Source organism: Hippopotamus amphibius, chromosome 12 (assembly GCF_030028045.1).
Source record: "Hippopotamus amphibius kiboko isolate mHipAmp2 chromosome 12, mHipAmp2.hap2, whole genome shotgun sequence".
In the NCBI taxonomy this organism is placed as follows: domain Eukaryota; kingdom Metazoa; phylum Chordata; class Mammalia; order Artiodactyla; family Hippopotamidae; genus Hippopotamus; species Hippopotamus amphibius.
The window spans coordinates 56,470,805-56,490,966 of record NC_080197.1 but is presented as its reverse complement, the minus strand read 5'-3'; the positions used below and the strand labels follow the sequence as shown (position 1 = coordinate 56,490,966).

The 20,162-nt window shown below is 33.9% G+C and overlaps 1 protein-coding gene across 6 annotated transcripts in view; it reads left to right on the top strand.

The window, feature by feature from the left end:
• Positions 1-20,162, top strand: part of CCDC91 (coiled-coil domain containing 91) — a 357,965-nt gene that overhangs the window by 207,110 nt on the left and 130,693 nt on the right. For all 6 annotated transcript variants that reach the window (XM_057701142.1, XM_057701138.1, XM_057701139.1 and 3 more), the window contains one exon: positions 17,888-17,995. In XM_057701142.1, coding sequence (XP_057557125.1) covers positions 17,888-17,995 — 108 coding nt within the window. The remainder of the gene's footprint in view (positions 1-17,887; positions 17,996-20,162) is intronic.

The window sequence follows — 20,162 nt, the reverse complement described above, 5'->3', positions numbered from 1 at the left end:
AAGTGATCTGTTTTGGGAGGATATAGTTGTTTATAGTATTCCCTTAATTCTTTTTATTTTTGTAAGGTTAAGTACTGATGTCATCTCTTTGATTCCTGATTTTATACTTTGAGTCTTTCCTCTATTTTAGTTGGTCAGTCTATCTAAAGGTTTGCTCATTTTGTTGGTGTTTTCAAAGAATTAACTATTGGTTTTGTTCATTTTCTTTCTTGTTTTTATATTCTGTAATTTATTAATTTCTACTCTAATCTTTATTTTGACTGATCTTTTGTTTGCTTTTTGCTTTAGTTTTTTTTTCTACTTTTTTAATATAACTAGGTTATTGATATATCTTTTTTTCTTTTTTACTATAGGCAATAAATTTAAAAATTTCCCTCTGAATCCTAGCTTATTTCAGCCCATAAGTTTTATATTGTATTTTTATTTTCATTCATATAAAAGTATTTTATAATCTTAATTGTGTTTTCTTCTTTGACTCATTGGTTCTTTAGAAGTGTGTAAATTTCTCTGTATTTGCAAATTTACCAAATTTCTGGCTGTTAATAATTTCAAATTTTATTCCGTTGTAGTCAGAGGACTTCTTTTTGGTTATTTTTTGATTGATGTGAAGTGTTCTTTAGATATCTATAGGTGCATCTAGAGACATTTCTATTTCTGTGTGTATTGGTTTATAGTATTGTTTAAGCCTTCTATATGCTATTGATAATCTTTCTCATTTTTCTGTCCTTTATTGAAATGAGGATATTGAATTATCCAAGTAATATTTTTGAATTGTTTGTTGTTCTTTGAATTTCTGTTTCATATATTTTGGGGATAGTATGTTAGGTATGTAGTATATGTTTTTAATTGTTGTATCTTTCTAATGTATTGACCCTCTTAGAAGATGGCTGTTTTTGTCTCTAGTAATATTTTTTGGTCTAAAGTCTATTTTTTTCCTGATATTAATATAGCCACTCTAGCTCTCTTATGGCTTCTGTTTGCATAGTATAAATTTTCCCATCCTGTTACTTTGAATCCTTTGTGTCTTTGACTCTAAACTTTGTCTTTTGTACATTTATAATTATATACATTTTTAAATGTAATTGCTTTTTAAATCAAGTAAGAGAATAAGGGAGAAGACTTTTTCAATTATATTGTTTTTTAAAGTTACCTACATAATTACCTTTACTGGCACAGTTTGTTTCTTCATGTGGATTGAATTATTTTCTGATTTCACTTGCTTTAGTCTGAAGAACTTGGTTTAATATTTATTATAGTTTTGCCTGCTAACAGTAAATTTCTTTATCTGGAAATATCTTTAACTCACTTTCAATTTTTAAAGATAGTTTTCTATCCTAAAAGTTTTTTTGTTATTATTGGGTATAAGAGTCTTGGTAGACACATTTTTTGTTTTTGTTGTTTAATTTTAGTACTTGGAAAATATCATCCCATTGCCTCTCTTCTTCATTGTTTCTGATAAGAAGTAAGCTGTTAATAAGCTTTATGAGGTTGTGATGAATCGTTTTTGTACTGTTTTTGGTTTTTAGCATTTTGACTATGGCGTATCTGGGTGTGTATCCCTTTTCTTTTGTTCTATGTGAAAGTCATTGAACTTCTTACATGTGTAAATTGGTTTTCAGCACTTTGGGGAAGTATTCAGCCATTATTTCATTCAAATATTTTTTTTCCTCTTTTTATTCTCTCTTGGTGTTACTTCCAATTATGGACACGTTGGTCTGCTTAATTGTGTCACATTTTTCTAAGCCTCTATTCATTTTCCTTCATTATCTAAGATCTCCTTCATATTTCAAAGCCTTTATTGATATTTCTTCAAATTTACTGATTCTTTCTTCTCACAGCTCAAACCTACTGTTAGAACCTATGGAATTTTTCATTTTTGTTATTTTAGTTTTCCACTCCAGAATTTCTTTTTCCCTTTATATAATTTCTGTCTCTTTATTGATATTGCATATTTTATGAGATCTTTTAATATTTGCCTTTAACTTTTAAGCATGGTTTTCTTCAGTTTTTTGAACATTTTTATACTTGGTACTTTGAAGTCTTTTTCTGCTAAGTCTAACTTCTGGGCCCTGTCAAAGACAGTTTCCATTGACTCCTGTTTTCCCTATGCGCAGAACACAATTTCCTATTCCTTTTTATGTCTAGAAATTTTTTTTATCTGTACATTGTAGATAATGTAGCAACTTTGTGTCTCAAACCCTCAGGAGACTTTTTCTAGTTGTTTGTTGTTAAGTGAATTCTGTTTCTGCTAAATTGTACAGCCCGTGATTTTGCTCTAAGAGCAAAATGATCATGAACATATACTCTTTTTCTGACTACCAGAAATGACTCTTTTAAAGCCATGCTGTTTTTGACTGTTTCCTGATCTCCCTTTTGCATTTCTGACTTGTCTGTATTTTATAGTATCTAGTTGTCAGTTTCTATTAGTTTGTAGCTGATTTTTTAAATTGTTTTTGACAGTCCCTTGGGGGGGTCCATTGATCCAGTTTGATCCCATCCTCCTTGGCAGGAGCAATTTGTGTGTCAATTTTTGAGTCTCCCTGTAACCCTTTCCTATCATTGAACCTCTGCGCTGTGTACAGACACTGGAAGAGTAGGATGGTTAATGTGATTGTCCTTGGCTTCCTTACCCAGATCCTCCTTTTGGAGCTGGAGCTGTGTGTGAGGGGAAGGAAGGTAGGTACTAATCTGCCACATGGCTGCTGTCATTGCTCAGGTAGATTTTGACAGTATACAGTTTACACGGATGGGATCATCCAGTGTTTATAGCAGTTGAATATATCTGGACTAGTTCTTCTGCTTCAGAAATCTAGGAGAGATTGGAATTGGCACTTAATTTGTGAGCCCAACTGAGCATTTCTCCTGCAGTACAGAGCTTTGCAGGAAAGGAAAATTGCATTCATTATGAGCTGCCCTGTCCACATGATAGAAGCCTTGGGGCTATGAAGGATCTGCTAATGTTCACCAGCTGGCAAAACTATCAGGAATGGCATTTTACACTAGTAGGTTGGGAGAGATGTAATTGTCCCTTGGCTGCTGAGCCCACTGAAACAGTTTTGTAAGGCTGAGCTGTGGGTGAATGGGTGAAGTCCCTAGGTTGAGTATCATAGTCTCCCATTGTTCTTACCAAGTTCCTATACATTTTGTTGAATAAATGCTGCTCAGTTTGTTTTAAATCCTTTGATAAATGTCCAGAAACTTTGAACAATTGTTTTTGCTAATTTGACATACTTAAAAAATATCTCTCTGGGATAGAGGTTTCTCTGAGCCCTAACATCACTATCGCAGAAGTACTTCCCCCTTTATTTCTTTTAAGGCATATTAAAATAGTGGTTACTCCATTACATATGTTCTTTGTTTAAAAAATGATTGTTCTGGGATCAGCGAATATCCAGTAGTCATGACATTCCTTATTCTCAGTGTATTGACAAGATTTAAAGATTTGTTTACATCATCTTATCTTTTAAGAGTACTACCTCAATCCTTGGATCATTGATGATTTCTTTTTCTAATGCTTTTCTAAAATGTGGACTCTTTTTTTTTTTAAGATTTTTTTTTTGATGTGGACCATTTTTAAAATCTTTATTGAACATGTTACTCTTTATTGAACTTGCTACCATTGCTTCCGTTCCATGTCTTGGCTTTTTTTTTTTTTTTGGCCGCGAGGCCTATGGGATCCCAGCTTCCCAACCAGGGATCAAACCCACACCCCCTGTATTGGGAGGCAGAGTCTTAGCCACTGGACCACCAAGGAATTCCCTGGACTCTTCTTTTGCAAGAGTAAATTCTCATAGTGTACCTCTTATGAATTTTAGAATAAGTTACGGGTTTTTTTTTAACACATTACCGTGGCTTCAGTTATTAATTTAAGCATTAATAAATTACATGCCAGTCTTCACATTAGTAATTGGATTATTCAAAAGCTTTTTAAAGTTCTAGTTCATTTTGATTAGCATATCTTATGTACCAAACATCATTCAAATGAAATGGCACCTTTTAAAGTTCCTGAACAATGTGATCAGTAGTTTCTGATTTGAAAATAGAAATACTCTATATTATGATTTAAACTTTTCACAGAGAATTGAAAAAATGCTGAATGACTTTGAATTAGTCTGTATTTAAGGGATTAGCTGACCTCATCAAATTGGAATTCAGTTCTTTTAGTAATTCTTTATTCATACAACTTGAAATCATCCACTGTAGAAACTGGGCAGAGAAAATCTGCAACCCAACCCCGTATTTAAACAACTTTAAAATCCACGTATTTTGTACTATTATGTATTATGTACTAATATCCTTATATTTTTCTACCTTTAATAATGATATATAATAATTTATATATTTTCATTCTATAAATTCCTGAAGGAGTATTTCATCTCTGAAAAAATTTCTGCTTTAGGACTGCCAAGAACTTCTATTAGTAGAGCTGGTTGATTATTTTGAAGTCAGACACATCTAGATCTAAGCCTCAGCTCTGGTTCTTACTAACAGTGTCACCTTGGGCAGTTTCTTATATATGAATTTTAATTTCCCTGTGAGTAAATGAGGAGATAAACCATAGAACCTATTCATAGGAGTCTTGAGAGAACCCAGCGAGATAATGAATATTGCATGGCTAATAATAATGCCGAGTAAATATTAGCTATTAATTATTATTAGATTCAATATATCAGTTTTCTAGCATAGCAATCTTAATGTATTGTCACTGTCTTACAGCTGGCTATTAATTAGCCTATTCAAAATTATGCAGTGTGGATTCCTGTTTCAGTCATTTTTAGAAATATCTATTTAAGCGAAAGAGATCATGGTCTAGCCCTTCATATTCCTGGGCTTCTGTTAAAAAGTCAGCATTCTTTTGTTCATTTAGAAAGTAAATAGCTTGCTTCAGATTGATGAAAAGGACATGTAAAATTCTGTTAAAGTGCAGAAGAAAACAAAGCTAAAACTAACCTAATGTGCTACATATGCCAACTTTTTCCATAAGATTTGCTTAATTTTGTTTATTTTTTCTTCCGTCATGATGTAAAAAATCTTTTATTCTGATAATTAATAACAGTAAAGTAAATGTAGATCTTGGAAGGCTTTCCATGGGAGCATACCACATCTAAGCTTGTTTACTACCAACAACATAAGAATTTGCCTTTACTTGTTTAATTGGGTTTTTGTCTTGAAATTGTCATTTTCTAGTATATATGCTGACTTAGACTTCACAGTTCTTTATGTCTGTAGTTTTCTCTAGCAAATATTGCTATCCATGATATAGAGTACCTTTTTTTTTTTTTTTTTTTAAGATGAGTAGTTGTATTAGTATGCTCCTATTTTGTTTATGATGCTGTCAACAGTTGTCATTGATCAGGGTATTTTAACCCCTTGGTTCTCACCTTTTGCAGCACATAATTACATGGGTTGCATTTTTAAAAAATCATATCAATCAATTTTCTTCTCTGGAAATTTAAAATCAGTTCACATAGATGGGGTCTAGGTATCTGTATTTTCTTTGAAGTACTAGAAGTCATTCTGCTGCCCCAAGCAGGTTGTTAGGCATTGTCTTATCCCTACATATTTATTTTCCTATCAGTATAGTCTGTTTCAGCCTGTTGCCATTTCTCTCATTCTTATTATCTAAATTGAACCTGTTAAGGTTGTGTGTGTATATGTGTGTGTGTGTGTGCGTGTTTAAATTGAAATCACTAAAAAATTTTTCCATATGAGAAAGATGAGAGATACTCTGATGAATCTAAATGACTGTTAGATGGACTGGTCTGTTTTTAAAAGTTACAAAAGAAGCAAAAAGTTTTAGCTGTAACTACGAAACTAGATTTATCCCACAATAAGATTTTTTAAATTTATGTTTTATTTTCCTTTGCGTGGGATAAGTGATCAGACTAAGAAAAAATTTCTTTATGGTGGAGTATTGGTATAGTAGCACAGAGAGACTATCAAAGAAAATCATACATGGAAAAAAATACAGGCATATTTGCTAAAATAAATGTAATTGTGTCATTTAAGGAATATGATGCCTTGTCTTTTAAAGTATCTCACTGTCTCCATTTCTCGCACAGGTATGTTTGCTTCTTGTTTTTCTTTTCAGAAGTATCTCTGTATACATCTATTCAGTTAATATACCGTATATGAGTGCTTGAGATAAAACCATTTTAGATGTTGACACATTCTTAAAATAAATTTTCTTTTTATCCTAAATAACTTTTGGGAAGAATTTTCCAAAGGAAGTACTAGTTAACTCAGTGTGTTCAAAGCTAGAACTTTTGCTGACATTCTATAACAGTGAGTGGAAAGTACTCAAGAAATTAAGTTTAGCATATTGATTTTATTTTATTTAATTTAATTTTATTTTATTTTATTTTATTTTATTTTGAGTCTAGTTCATTGAAGCTTCCATTTTGACACAAATAAGCTAACATTTTTTGATTAATATTTTTGTTTCACTACTATATACTGACTCTTCTTTTTCAAGGCAGTGACAAAAGACTCCCCTCTCTTTCTTCTCTTTTTTTTTTTTAATGTGATATTTGCTTTAAGATAGAATGGTTAGAAAAAGAGCTTTCCCTTTCGAAACTCTAGTATACAGAATTTTTTATTTCATCCTGAAGTTAGATATACAAGTTATTTTCTTGGTTCTGGCTTAACTTGTTTATTTTTCAAATTGAATTGCACTCTTGTTTTTGTTGTTTAAACTTAAGGGATTTAGACATTTTCAAATCATAGCAGATAGGAGAAGTGTTGAAACATTGAATTTGACACAGTTGACAGATTAGTAAAAATGGTGATTAGAAAATTAGCCTGAAAAAGGCAAAAATGAAAATGCGTTTTCGTTTAATATTTATATGCAAATACCAAGTAAATTATAGCTATAGTGATTTATGGCCTATTAGATGTTTCTTGGCCCGCTTGTGGGTACCTAAGCTAAACGTTTTGTGTGTCACTTTTTTGGTGATATGAAAGTTAGTTGTCGGTCATCACATTCATCTTGAAACTAGAAGGAATTTTATACCCTCTTCTCAAATTCTAGAGCTTTCTTTTCTCACCCTTGTGTTTTGTGTACATGCTTTTGGCCAAGTGGAATACATTCACAAAATTCGTGCTTATTTATGTGTATCTACAGATCTCGAGATATTTCTAGCATACTGACATAGAGACACATATCACTTTGCAGTCTTTGTTTCTGAAGCTTGACTGAATTGATGGTCTTTAATTCGGTGTATTACAATCCAGATGCCAAAGGCCAGTAAGTGCTAGACACATGAATAGTGCTTGTAATGAGAAAGCAAGGAATGGACAGATTCTTTTCTAAAGTTTTAAATCATTTTATGAAGAAAATTTTCTGATTTTTTTTGTTATGTTTAAGTATCAGAGTATTATATCAGATGCACTAGAGTTTTAACTTATCACACACACGTATTCTCTCCTATTCATAAGTGAGAAATGAATGCAGAATTGCTACATAAACTTAAATTGTTTTGAAATCATCTTGGTTAAAATTCTTGATGTATTTATTTCCCATTTTGACCAACCTTGGTTTTATTGAGCATATTGGTTCACTGTGCACTTCTCAAAGGTTAAGTATGCCTTAAGTCCCTTTTGCTAAGGATTGCTTTGAATTTTAGCAGTGTAGCATATCACATGCCTGCTGTATTCCATTTTTCAAAAGCATCTACTTGCTAGTATTTTACTTGAACTCTTGAGTTGTTTGTACTGTTTTATAAGGGAGAACATAATACATTTTGGAGACCAGTTTTTCCCAGGGTGTAGAATTACTTTTATTGTATAAAGTTCTGCTCCAAGGAGGGGGAAACAACTTTTTCTCTTCTTTTGATGTTTTCCCTTGATTACAGATTGCTAACTTTTTGTGCAGAGGGGATAAGTAAAAATGAAGATATGTGAAATCTTTCAAATATCTTTTTTAAAATTCCACCATTTTGTTAACCCAAAGATATGAAATAAATTTATAGTTTTAGTTACTTGATTGAACAAGATTCTCATGAATTCCAGCTTTTATCATATGATCAGATTTTTCCTGGACAAATAAAGATGTTTGCTGTTGCCAATAGCGTTTGGCCTAACAGCACGCTAGATACTAGTGATTGGTTTGGAACTAACAACTTGGCTTGTCCATTCTTATCCCTCCCATCAAACTTAAGCTCAGCAGAGGATTGAGAAAGGTTTGGTAGTTGAGAATAGTTCTTATGTGCCTCTGAGTTTCTTAGGCTAAGCCAGGATTTTGCATGCAAGGCTATTCTTGTGGTTTTCCAGCCAGGACAAAACCAAAAGGCATTGGAAACCTTGCAAGAAAACTTGTTCTAATATAGATTTAAGGCTTGCCTTTATATTGTGAGTGGATTTGCAACTTGATAGTCAAAGGAATGAAGGGGAGGACTTCATTCTGTATTGAGGAGATAAATTTCAAATTTTTGTTGCAGAGAAGACCTTGAAAAATACCTCCAAAGGTTAACAAAAAAATTAATGAATAGGTTTTACTTAGTTGTTTTTTAAGAGATGTAAGACCTGCCTTTTCCCATTAGTTATTTTTGGCTTACCTTCCAAAATGCACTTTAAATGTTATGGGTCCTTTTTTATATCATGTCACGTTAATATCTGTGACTAATGTTGATCACACCTGAAAATTTTATCAATATGAGTCCTGTCCCACCCAGGTATTGTTAATTGATTACAAATTTCTCTTTATCATCCTGAAAAGTCAAGCTGCTCTATCAGAAGTACCTTCTATCCATAATAATATTATCTTTCCACATTGAATGAGGCTAGATCTGTTTTTTTCTGATGGTGTTGAAAGTATTTTTCAAAACTTGCCTTTTAACAAGATTATTCAAGAGGTTTCTACATCTAGTAATAATGCTGAAAGAGTGATTATATAGTAGTATCTGTAAAGAATATCATTTCTCTAACTATTCCAGTCAATGTGATGTATCAGTTATGTGGTTCTTAGTTTTCCATTATTCTAGTGAACTGAATTGTCAGCAAGGTCCATATATAATCAGGCATTTTCAATTTTTGATAGAACTGAGGTCTTACATAGTAATTAGACTTTAGAAGAAAAGTAATTGCTGTGTGTTATAGATTTATTTTTACTGTTTTGTTTAATTGGCAAGCAGTAGTCCAGTTAGTGCAGGACTGCATACCATAGTTCTTAGAGGCAGAAGAGATAAGCTGGTAAAAAATTGTTCTTATAAGTCCAAAGGAAGACATATATGCAAGAAACTACTTCTAAGTTTTTTTAAAAATTTCTTGCCTGTTTGAAAAGTTATAAAAGATGAATGGTTAATCTGAACTATAAAACACAGACTCTGAGGAAGGAAAGCAGAAACGTAAGAACCAGTGACATTTGAAGAATTGCGTTTTAAGATACCTGTCACATTTCTAATTAGTGTGAGATCCAGTATCAAAATAGGCAGCTGGTTTTGATTTTATCGGTTAAGTTCTAGTTAATCAGCTTTGGGGAAATTATATATGATAATACAGATTTTATACCAAGGATGAATTATTAGGGAGTAGAATGATTTGCCCTATTCAAAGTATCTTATTTTTTTGAGAAGGAAACATGTGCATGCAATACAAAATTCAAAAGATATGGAAATATGCATAGTAAAATTAAATTTTGCTCGAGTTGCTGTCTGGGTATCAGTCCCCATCTATTCTTCAGGCTTTGTTGCTTCCAGAGGGGGATAATTTGTTTAAAATTGTCATGTCTCTGATTTGCATTGAACTGTCAAATTGTTTTATAGCAGCAAGAAAGGAATTCCATTTGAGGAATTATCCATATAGAATCTGATTTAGTCCATATAGTTAGAAGCACCAAGTTCAAAGGCTATCCTGTTTTGATATTTTAGCAGGATATTCATTTAGCCAATTTTTTTGGTGATTAATCCATTTTAACAGCCTAATTTGGGTGCCAGCAAGCACTACTTTGTATTCTCTTATAATGCTGAAATACTGCCATACTAGTTAGTGTATTAACAGTTCCTCTCAGCCACTTTGATGGTTTTGTCCCTCGCCTGAGACTTCTCCTGAACCCCACACAATTCAGCTAGAGCTCAGCACTGCAGGGGCCTCTGGCACCTGCTCCCATGCCGGGGATGGCACTTCTTATTGTCTGGTGCCCAGTTCAATGGATTTTAAATAATCTCTCCCCGAACATTATCACTTCTGTAATATATGGTTAATTTTTAACTGAACCAGTTGAAGTATCTTAAATTGTCATATAAGTTCACAACGTTCATCTCTCCGTGATCAAAAAGAAAACATAAAGGAAAATTTAATCTTTATCAGTGTGTCTTCTAAGAAAATTGATTTAAATGAAACCTCTAATCTCTCTCAGTGTTGATGGCTTTTCAATGTGAATAAAAGTTCTTTTCTAATCTTTGAGATCTATATTTGATGAATGAATCTCTTAATTTGGAGGAAAATTATTTTAATGGTCTTAAATCTAGTAACTTTAATGTTTATTCTAAGTTGAATCTGCATAACGTAAGTTTCCTTTATCATGGAAATGAGGAATTTAGTTCTCAAAAATCAGCAAATGGTTAGAACAATTCTATTTTGAAATTTTATCAACATAAAGAATTAAATTAACAGTCATAACTTCCCAGAGTTCCTTTATTACTGGCAGAGAAGAAACTGTTATTCTCCCTATTTGTCAGATAAGGCACCTGAGACACAAAGAGGCAAGGTGCCTTGACCAAACACATACAGGCCGAGGAGGAGCTGTGCATAAACGCCAGGTCCTTCAAAGCTTGACTCCAGACTCCATTCAACAAATTATGCTGACTCCTTGGAAGGTTAATGACTATGTATTTAAGCCAAATATTTCTGACGCCTATATGGGTTTCTTTCTTTCCGTGCTTTCTGATATTTCAGAAAATGAGATGTGTAGGTCTTTAGTGTTTAATAACTAGGTGCTTCATTTAATCCTATGAAAGATTCTGAAGAGATTATTTTAGTCAGAGTTCTTTTTTTCCTTTTCTTTCTTTCCTTCCTTCCTTTTTTTTTTAACTGAAACTGTAGCTCTTATTCAAGTCACAAGGAATAATATTGTGGCATCTGAGAGGCATGTCCATATGGCAGCTTTTCAGTAGTTGAAAGCATCTGGAAGCAGACATGCAGCGTCTCTCTGCTGTGCTTAATTTTAGAAGCGTCTTAATTTTAATGTGTTGTCCATGGCACAAAAGAAATTTTCACTGGGAGACTTTTGTGGTGTTTGAGGTAACAACTCTTATGTTACTAGAATCCCTTAACAACAAGGCCAACAGGAATGATTCCCTCTGTCCTAAAGATTTTCTTTGGCTTTCACAGCCTCCAACGCACTTTATAGCATGGCTAGACTGTATTAAATTTCCGTGTTTAGATCAACACCCATAATTTAACATTTTTCTTTTTGAATTGTATAGTGCCACTGCACTGTAATTCAGATACATAGAAAACCTAGGATCACAGCAGTTCCACATGCTTGAGATCTGTAACAAGGTAAATTTTCAGCAGCCTCAACATGACCTTGATACTACTACCTGTTTAAGTTAAGGAAAAGGAAGGGCAGAATCTTTTGTTTTTTAATCCATTTACCCATAATTTTAGGTATTAGTTTCTGCCCTGCTTTCTAAAAAGAAATATGACCAGATCTATCACTATCACTGGAGTTTACTCTTGAGAAACATGCACCTTCATTCTCCCCAGGGGTTGAACTTAAAGGTTCTGAATGTTGCCTATCTTCCACCTGCCTGGGTAGCAGGAGACCATGAACCCAGACTTGAATTTGGATCCACTTTTGAGTAAATGCAAGCCTTAAATTAAGTTCAGATTGAAGTTTTTCCTCTAGAGAGTTATACTACAGGAAACTTTGTACTTTCCAGTGATAGATTTTTAAAAAAATTTTATTTATTTATTTATTTTTTACTGTGCTGCACAGCATGTGGGATCTTAGTTCCCCAACCAGGGGATCAAACCCGTGCAGACCAGGAATTGAACCTGTGGCCCCCACCCCCCCCACCCCCCCCACAGTGGAAGCATGGAATCTTAACCACTGGACCACCAGGGAACTCCCCAGTGATAGATTTTAATCACATTAGTTCTTTTTGTATTCCAACAAAATTTTCTAAAATATCTAAATATTGTTTTCAGAGATAGCCTAATGTTTCTCTTCTGGTGCAACTACATTTGTACCACAATTGAATTACTAGCTCACTGAGGTCTTAAAATATATATATATATGTGTGTATACACACACATATATATATATATCAGACTGTTAGTTTCTCTTCCCAAACTACAAGCCAGCAGAGCTATAGATTGACATTTTAGCTCCCCAAATTGGCAAAAGATTTCTTTGATTAGCCAAGAGTCATTGAACATTAAGACAAGTTAGTCAGCTGCCATTATTTGGACACTATATTGTCATTTTCATAGTCTGTGTTTCCAGTCTATTCAGTATAAAATGGAGAATGTAAGTATTATAGAAGAACTACATGCTGATAGGCAAAGTGTCCAGGTGAAGTTCAAGTATTACTTGCCAGATATACTTGTAGTATATCTATGGCACTTTTGTTTGAGACCATGGAAAACACTCAACTAGTTCTTTTTTTAAAAAAAATATGTATTTGTTTATTTGCCTCTGCCAGGTCTTAGTTGCAGCACGTGGGATCTTTGTTGCCGCATGCAGGATTTTTGTTGCAGTCTTCCTTGTGGCATGTGGGATCTTTAGTTATGGCATGCGAGATCTAGTTCCCTGACCAGTGATCGAATCGGGCCTCCTATTTTGGGAGCCTGGAGTCTCAACCACTGGACCACCGGGAAAGTCCCTCAACTAGTTCTTATTAGGATTAACTCCTTCTTCACCAGAGAAGATAATTGCATACTTTTAATTCAGCTGAATAAAAAAATGTTCATGCATGGTGCATTATCTTTCTAACTTTGTGTACAAAAATCAGTGCTACATATTTTCAGTCTCACAAATTGTCTATTAATGGATAAATTTTTGATAGCATTTGAGTGCTTTTGATACTTTGCAACATTGAAGATATTAAAAATATGTCAGATTATAGAAACTTTCTTGTTTAAATACAATTAAAATGCCTTTCCATGGTTCTGCATGATTCTGGTCCTCTGGAAGTCTGGTGCACCTATAGCATCTGATGGAATTCCCTGGTTCATATGATCTACACTGGCCTTTTTCCTAGTTCTAGAACTCATCAGCCTTATTCCCATGCTAGGACTTTGTACTTTTTTCTTTGACAGAAATGTTCGTCCCTCAGACTTAATATATGACTGAGATTTTTTTTTCCCTTTTGTGACTTCTCAAGAGAGCTCTTGACTTTACTCTCTGAAAAATTTCTCTTCCATTATTCTCATTTTTATCCCTTTTCAGTTGTTTTATAGCAGGTAATACCATCAGAAATGATTTGTGTCTTGTCTACCTTCCAGTCTTCCTTGTTTCCCCACATTCCCTCCCCGCTTTCCAGTAATGTAAATTCGGGAGAGTCAGCTCCTGTCTGTTTTGTTCAGTCTGCATCCCCAGTGCCTAGAACAGTGTCTGAAATAAGGTCAGCATTCAGTAAATATTAATTGAATAAATGAAGAATTAATAAATAAGTGGCAGTAAAACAGAATAAATGGTTAGTTCATGAAGAGAAACCTGCTTTACCGGGTTGGAACGACTAAGACAAACAGGGAACCAAGAGGGTGGATCTGAATTCAGTTCTTTGTTCCATTTAGTCTTTTTGTATGATTTTGGGCACATTTCTTAACCGTGTCTGTTTCTTTATCTGCAGAACAGGTATGTAGAGCTCATGGAAAAAGATGGGTGAATGATTCGAAGAAATGACTGAGATTCATCTTTTTTTTTTTTTTCAAATATGTATCAGTTAAGTAGGCTCTCCTTTTGAATAAGAAACTTGTTTATATGTTTGAAATTTGAGGGAGTATTATAAGACATGCTAACAACACTTTAAGAGCTTTGCAAAATTTGAAGTAATATTTTGTTCAAATAGCACTTACACCAGAAAAAACATAAAATTGTCCCTTCGGAGTTCTAACTTACTCCTTTGCTGATATCTTTTAGTTTTGCTTATTTTATTTTTAGTTCAAAATTGGAAAAGATCTGAAATAGATTTTTGAAAAACAAACTGTGATATTTTTCCAAGAAAGGTGAAATTGTGCTTGATTTCAGATGACTCTTTGCCACAGTTCATTTGTCTGTATGACTACAGTCAAAAAGTTAAACTAAGAATATAATTACAGATATAATTAACATCAGTGTTTTAATGGTTTCTTTATAAATAGGCAAGTAATAAGGCTTGGACATACCGAAATCATGACTCATTTCTTCAGTTCATTCAGTATATATTTGTCTTCTATATGTTAGATACCATTGTAGGTAAGATAGATACATCAGTGAATTAACCACAGATTCCTATTCTCCTAGAGCTTCATTTTTAGTAGGGTTATTTATTACATGTTTTGCCTCTAGCTTTCTCCATAGCTTTATACTTTTCTGCATTTGTAAAGTATGACTTAGAGAATTGACTTTTAAAATTATTTTAATTACTGTTGCCTGAAATTAGCTATGAAGTATTCTTTTAAGGTTATATACTAAATACCAACTTGATATTAATGTTTCAGAGACCATCTGGTTCTTTAGACACATCTGCTCTGCAAATCTGGACAAGTAATTAAATTTGATGAGGCTGGAATCAGATCTAATAGAATTGGGCTATTTCAAGAGAGAACAGAAATTCTGTGGATTTGTTGGGACAGTGGATTATAATTTGGTTTGCAGTAGTCCGCTTGAGCTATACTTCTCTACTCATTTAAATTCCAGCATGTATTCAGTTCCATTAAAAATAAACTATCTACTGCTTATGGGTATTGGTTGGTGTGGGTTGGTTTTCGACTTTATATCTTTGTTTTCTCTGAGTTCAATCATTATTGAATTTATAACATACTTTTTTTCAAGGAATTCGTAGTCCTTCACATACTGTATTTTGTTTACTCAAAATTTATACTTGTAGAGTAGAAAGAATGAACATTTCTAGTCTGAAATAGTAAAAAAAATTCAGATCTCTGGTAGGGATTAAATGTACTCAGGAACAAATACAGTAACTGAATTTGATAGTTATAATTTGAAGCTTAGTGAACTTTCCAGTGAATATTGGTATCATTTATACTATGATTTTAAAGTATTAATCTTAATACAAGGATCATCCCTCACCAAATGGCTATTGCCTGTGTCTGCTCTGTACGAAGACCTCTGTAAGATTTAGCTGTGTGTGATATATAAAGATGAGTATAAAGATGACATAGTTCCTGTACTAAAGAAATCTGTGATCTTGTTCACACCTTTAAAATTATTCCTGAAGAACTGTGGTAAATAGTTTTGCTCAAGCTCAGTTAAGTTATCCCCTGGGATGATACAGAAAATCTCTGATAGGACTGAAGCTAAAACCTAAACATGTTGAAAATTAACAGAACATTCCGTGCCTTAAGTAGCATGTTTTTCATTATAGAATGTTTGTATACATCTTTGTTTTTCTGCCTTTACATACCATGAGAGCCTCAGTGCTTTATTTGTGTTGAAAATAGTTTAAAATAGCTTATAAAAGAAATAATTCTTTCATGTATCTTTTTGTAATGTTGAATGTATTAGATATAAGCCCATGGGAAGGGTTCCTTGTATCTTTGGTATCTGTAGAGACAATTACAGAGGAAAAAAAAATTACAGGGAAATGTTAAGACTAATGTTCATTTTTATACTTAAAGTACACAAGAAATTTTAAGGCAGTTATTATGGTATATTACATAGGAAAATAAATGTCTAGTTATATAACCATAGACCAAACCGTAGAAGCATGTAGCTAGTACCATTGTGCATTTCCGAGTATGTGCATAACGATTAATATTCTAGTTCCAAGGTTAGTTTTTGGACATTACCTCCTTTGTTTGGACTTTGGCACTAATCTACTGTTCAGTATTGTAGCCCAATTAAAAAAAATCTTATTTCATTTAGAAAATCTTGTCATAATCCTGTGGTCCTTTCCTCCTTGAAGTTTGGAAGAAAATGAGTATACAGTGTACAAATCAATCACCAGAAGAAAAAATACTATTCATTTGTGTTTCTTAATTGTGATGAGACAATATTATTTTATTTCATTAACTTACCTGTCCCTCCAAATGATATAATTTACTAGAAAACCACAACTGGGTATTTAACCTGGGATTATTTGGAATCATGGCAAATAGGGAAATGAAAACAGTTCTTACCGTTAAGCAAAGCAGCTCTGCCGTAATCCAGGTCCCCCCCAAAATGGCGTTTTTCTCTCTACAAAAGATACCAAGAGAATTGTCCATAGCTATACCATCCTTTAAATCTTCTGAAGTCCAACAAATAGTATTATATTTTGCCAGAGGTAAATTAGAGCTTTACATTATCTTGTCACAGTTTAAGAGGTTAAATTATAGTGTCATTTATAAATTATCATTATGGAATCTTTAGAGGACAAATAATGTATAAATGGAGGGCTAAAGCAGTTCTGTTGGCAGTTCTTTGTATTTTGCTTAAATCGCAGTCAGAGGTTTATTTTCCTTTACTAATTTGCTAGTAATTCTGTAACTTCAGAGTGACAATTATTGAATTATAGGAGTAGTAGCATCATCAGACAGTTTAACATTTGCGAAAGAAAGTTAATTATTTGAAGATTTGAGACTTACTCGGAGGTTTTAAAAATATTTTTGTCTCAGTTTTTAAAAATACATGCATATTTATTTAACCTCTTAATGCATGTTGTTTCCAACCAAGTAAATCTGTTTTCAAAACAGAGATTATTTAAGAGATTTGGCATATTTTTCTTTTCTTGGTGAATGTGCCAAAGGTCTGTTTTCTATAAGACGTGTCTTTTTCAACTTACTATTTTGATTATGAGTAGTTTATTATCCAGATAGACCTTCAAAAATAGAATATTTGCTAAAGAGTTCTTATGTATATGGTTAAATACATATTTTAGAATGATTTCGGATTTATAAATAGCATGTAAGATAATATTGGGAACATGTTAACTATAACATATAATGCCTAAAAAAAAAAAGGAAAGAAAAAAAATGATAATATTGTAAACATCTCCAATAAGGAATTGAGTGGGTGGAACATCTTCCAATGTTGATTTGGCTTCCCTTAGAATAGTGTTAACATCTTTATATTTAACTGACCAAGCTTCCAGTGTTTACATTATCCACTTGAGTTTGTCTAGTCTCCCAAGTTTTACTACTTTTAATGAATACTATCTTGAGATTGTGACTTCCACACTTTGCTTTATACCTTTTCACATTAGGGGCGTGAACTTCCTGGGGGGCAGTTCTTTTATGTTTGAAATTGCTCAGAGTTTCCATCTGCTTTTACTTGACTTGTGGTCTTGAAGATCATGCTTGGCCCATGGGATATTACAGTGTGCCGAGAGGATGTGGAGTTTTGTCAGCCAGTGAAATATGTCTGGTTTTCTCTCTTTTCTTTTTTTTTTTTAAGCAGCTTTCATATGCTTCTCATCCTGTGTGGTCTTCACTAAACTGAATTTATATTTAATAGAGCTACTCACCCTCTTTATCATCTTCTATGACTTGGCCTTTTTAACAAGAAGGTGTGTGGAAGGAACACCTAAGCCAAAAAACTGTAGTCTTGGCAATAGGAGAGCCTAAAACTGAAAGCTTAAAGTAGTGTTATATATGAATTTGCTTTAACATTCACAAATGCGTATTCTGTAATGTGGAAGAGTATCGTATTTTAGATATGTACAACTGTCAAAAAAATCTCTCATGCCAACAGTAGATTCCAAGTTTTGTCTGTGATCCAAATGACTTTTTTGCTTGTTTTTAGGCACTACTGCAGTCTTCAGTTAAGCAACAAGTAGAAGCTATTGAAAAACAGTACATTTCTGCAATTGAGAAACAAGCACACAAGTGTGAGGAGTTGTTAAATACTCAGGTAATAAAATTGCACATCCATTATATATTTATATGTTTCTTCTGACTCTCTTCCCCTGAGAGCTCTATAACTGTTTATTCAGTTTCATGCCATTTACTTTCCTTGGTGTGTTTTGGAGAAAAAAATATGCTTATGTAAACTCAATGTTAAAGTTTGGGAATTTTATGACAGACTAAAAATAGGACTAAAGGCCTAAAATATGTGGATCTTCCCCAAATTAATGATAATTCTTATGCTAATTTCTGGGTTATCATATTATTTATCAAATAGCAGAAGCAAAAGAGATTACTGTAACTGTGTCATGGCATATAAAATGGTTTTTAGTGGTATAAGATTTATAAATAATATTTGAATTTGAAGCACTTATGTTTCAGTACCTTTCATTGCTTATAGGAATTAGTTTCTGTTTAAAGTTTTTTCTGGTGATTTTTTTTTTCCACAGAGAAGAATAGGTCATAGAACTGTGAAACAGCATAAGGCATTTATTAGCCGGGCCAGGCCAGGTTATGCCCTAAACTCTCTGGCTTCAGACAGCAAAGATTTATATCTTACTAATTCTCCATATGCATTGAGGGTCCTTTGGGGGCTCAGTTTCATGATGTCCTCACCTTAGGAACTAGCCTGATAGTGTAGTTCCTGTGTGGAACATTACCTGTTATCTTGTAGAGTAAAAAATAGCCCAGTCAGATTTCCTACTGGTAACTCAGCATTCTGGACTGGAAATGACACTTCCACTCCCAGTTTGTATCTGCAGTGCCCCACACAGTCATAATGGGGCCAGGTAGTGAGATCCTGCTGTGAATCTGGAAGCGAGAGGGCAGGAAATGCTTGATAAGCAGCACTAATATACCATGGTCTGCTCTTTTGGTTGCCAGATATTCCCAGTCTCCATCTCTCAGGCAAGTGTGCTTACCTGCCCACACGGGAAAAAATCTGGATGTTTTATCCAGCTATATAGCCTCAGGCTCGAAAGTCCAGGATCTTTGAGTGATAGGTGGGGAATGATGTGCTACAGTCTCTACATCATCAGGTCCAGATACATAGTCCCTTTTGACCTGAAGAACTAGAAACTTAAATATATGTTGTTTACCCCCAACATATCTAGTATATACTGGTGAGATAATGGTAGGGTATGTGCTGTGAATGCTCTCAGTAGGAAAGATGAAGAATCAGAGATGCACTTTTATCATTTGTTTGTAGCACTTCTAAAATCTCAATGAACAGATTCAATAAGGATCTCTGCTGTGGGGGTAGGATTGCTCTTTGATATACTGTGATTCACTTTTCAGGGTTTAGGGCCAGGGTCTCTAGTCCATTGTTTTTTATGATCTTGTAGGGTTAAAATTTTTCAGTTTTGTTTGTTTGTTTGTTTGGCTGCTTTGGGTCTTAGTTGCGGCACAGGAGATCTTCACTGAGGCATGAGGGATCTTTTGTTACGGTGCGTGGTCTCTTTGTTGCAGCACTCGGGCTTTTCTGTAGTTGTGGCATGCAGGTTTTCTCTTCTCTAGTTGTGGCATGTGAGCTCCAGAGCACATGGGCTCTGTAGTTTGCTGCACGCAGGCTCTCGCATTGAGGTGCATGAGCTTAATAGGTGGCACGCGTTTAATTGCACCTCGGCCTGTGGGATCTTAGTTCCCCAAGCAGTGATCGAACCCGCATCCCCTGCATTGGAAGGCAGATTTTTTTTTTTACCTCTGGACCACCAGGGAAGTTTCTTTTTCTTTTTTTTTTTTTTGGCTACACCTAATGTGAGTATTGGAGATTATACCATTTCTCAGCCTGCTCCCTATCTCTTCGGGAGCCCTGAGACATTTTAGGAATGCAGATAGTCACAGTGCAGGATAATGGTTCTTTTGTTTTTTTTATCTGTTTCATTACAGTCAGCTCCATTTGTCAAATGCAAACCCACAGTTATTTTAGAGACCTTTGTTCTAGCTTTAATGTTTATATGCTTTTCCACCCTCATGTTTGCCTATCTGTCTGTGTCTCTCTCTTTTTCTGATTAAAGATAACTTCATTTATCAAACCTGGGTTGAAGAAATCTCAGTGGTCTCTTTCTCCCAAACCATTTGTTCCAAATGAAAGCATGTACAGTATAGTCACAGCCTTACTGGGTCTTTGCTTGGAGACACTTTAACGCATTGAATCTTTAACAGTGGGTGTGACT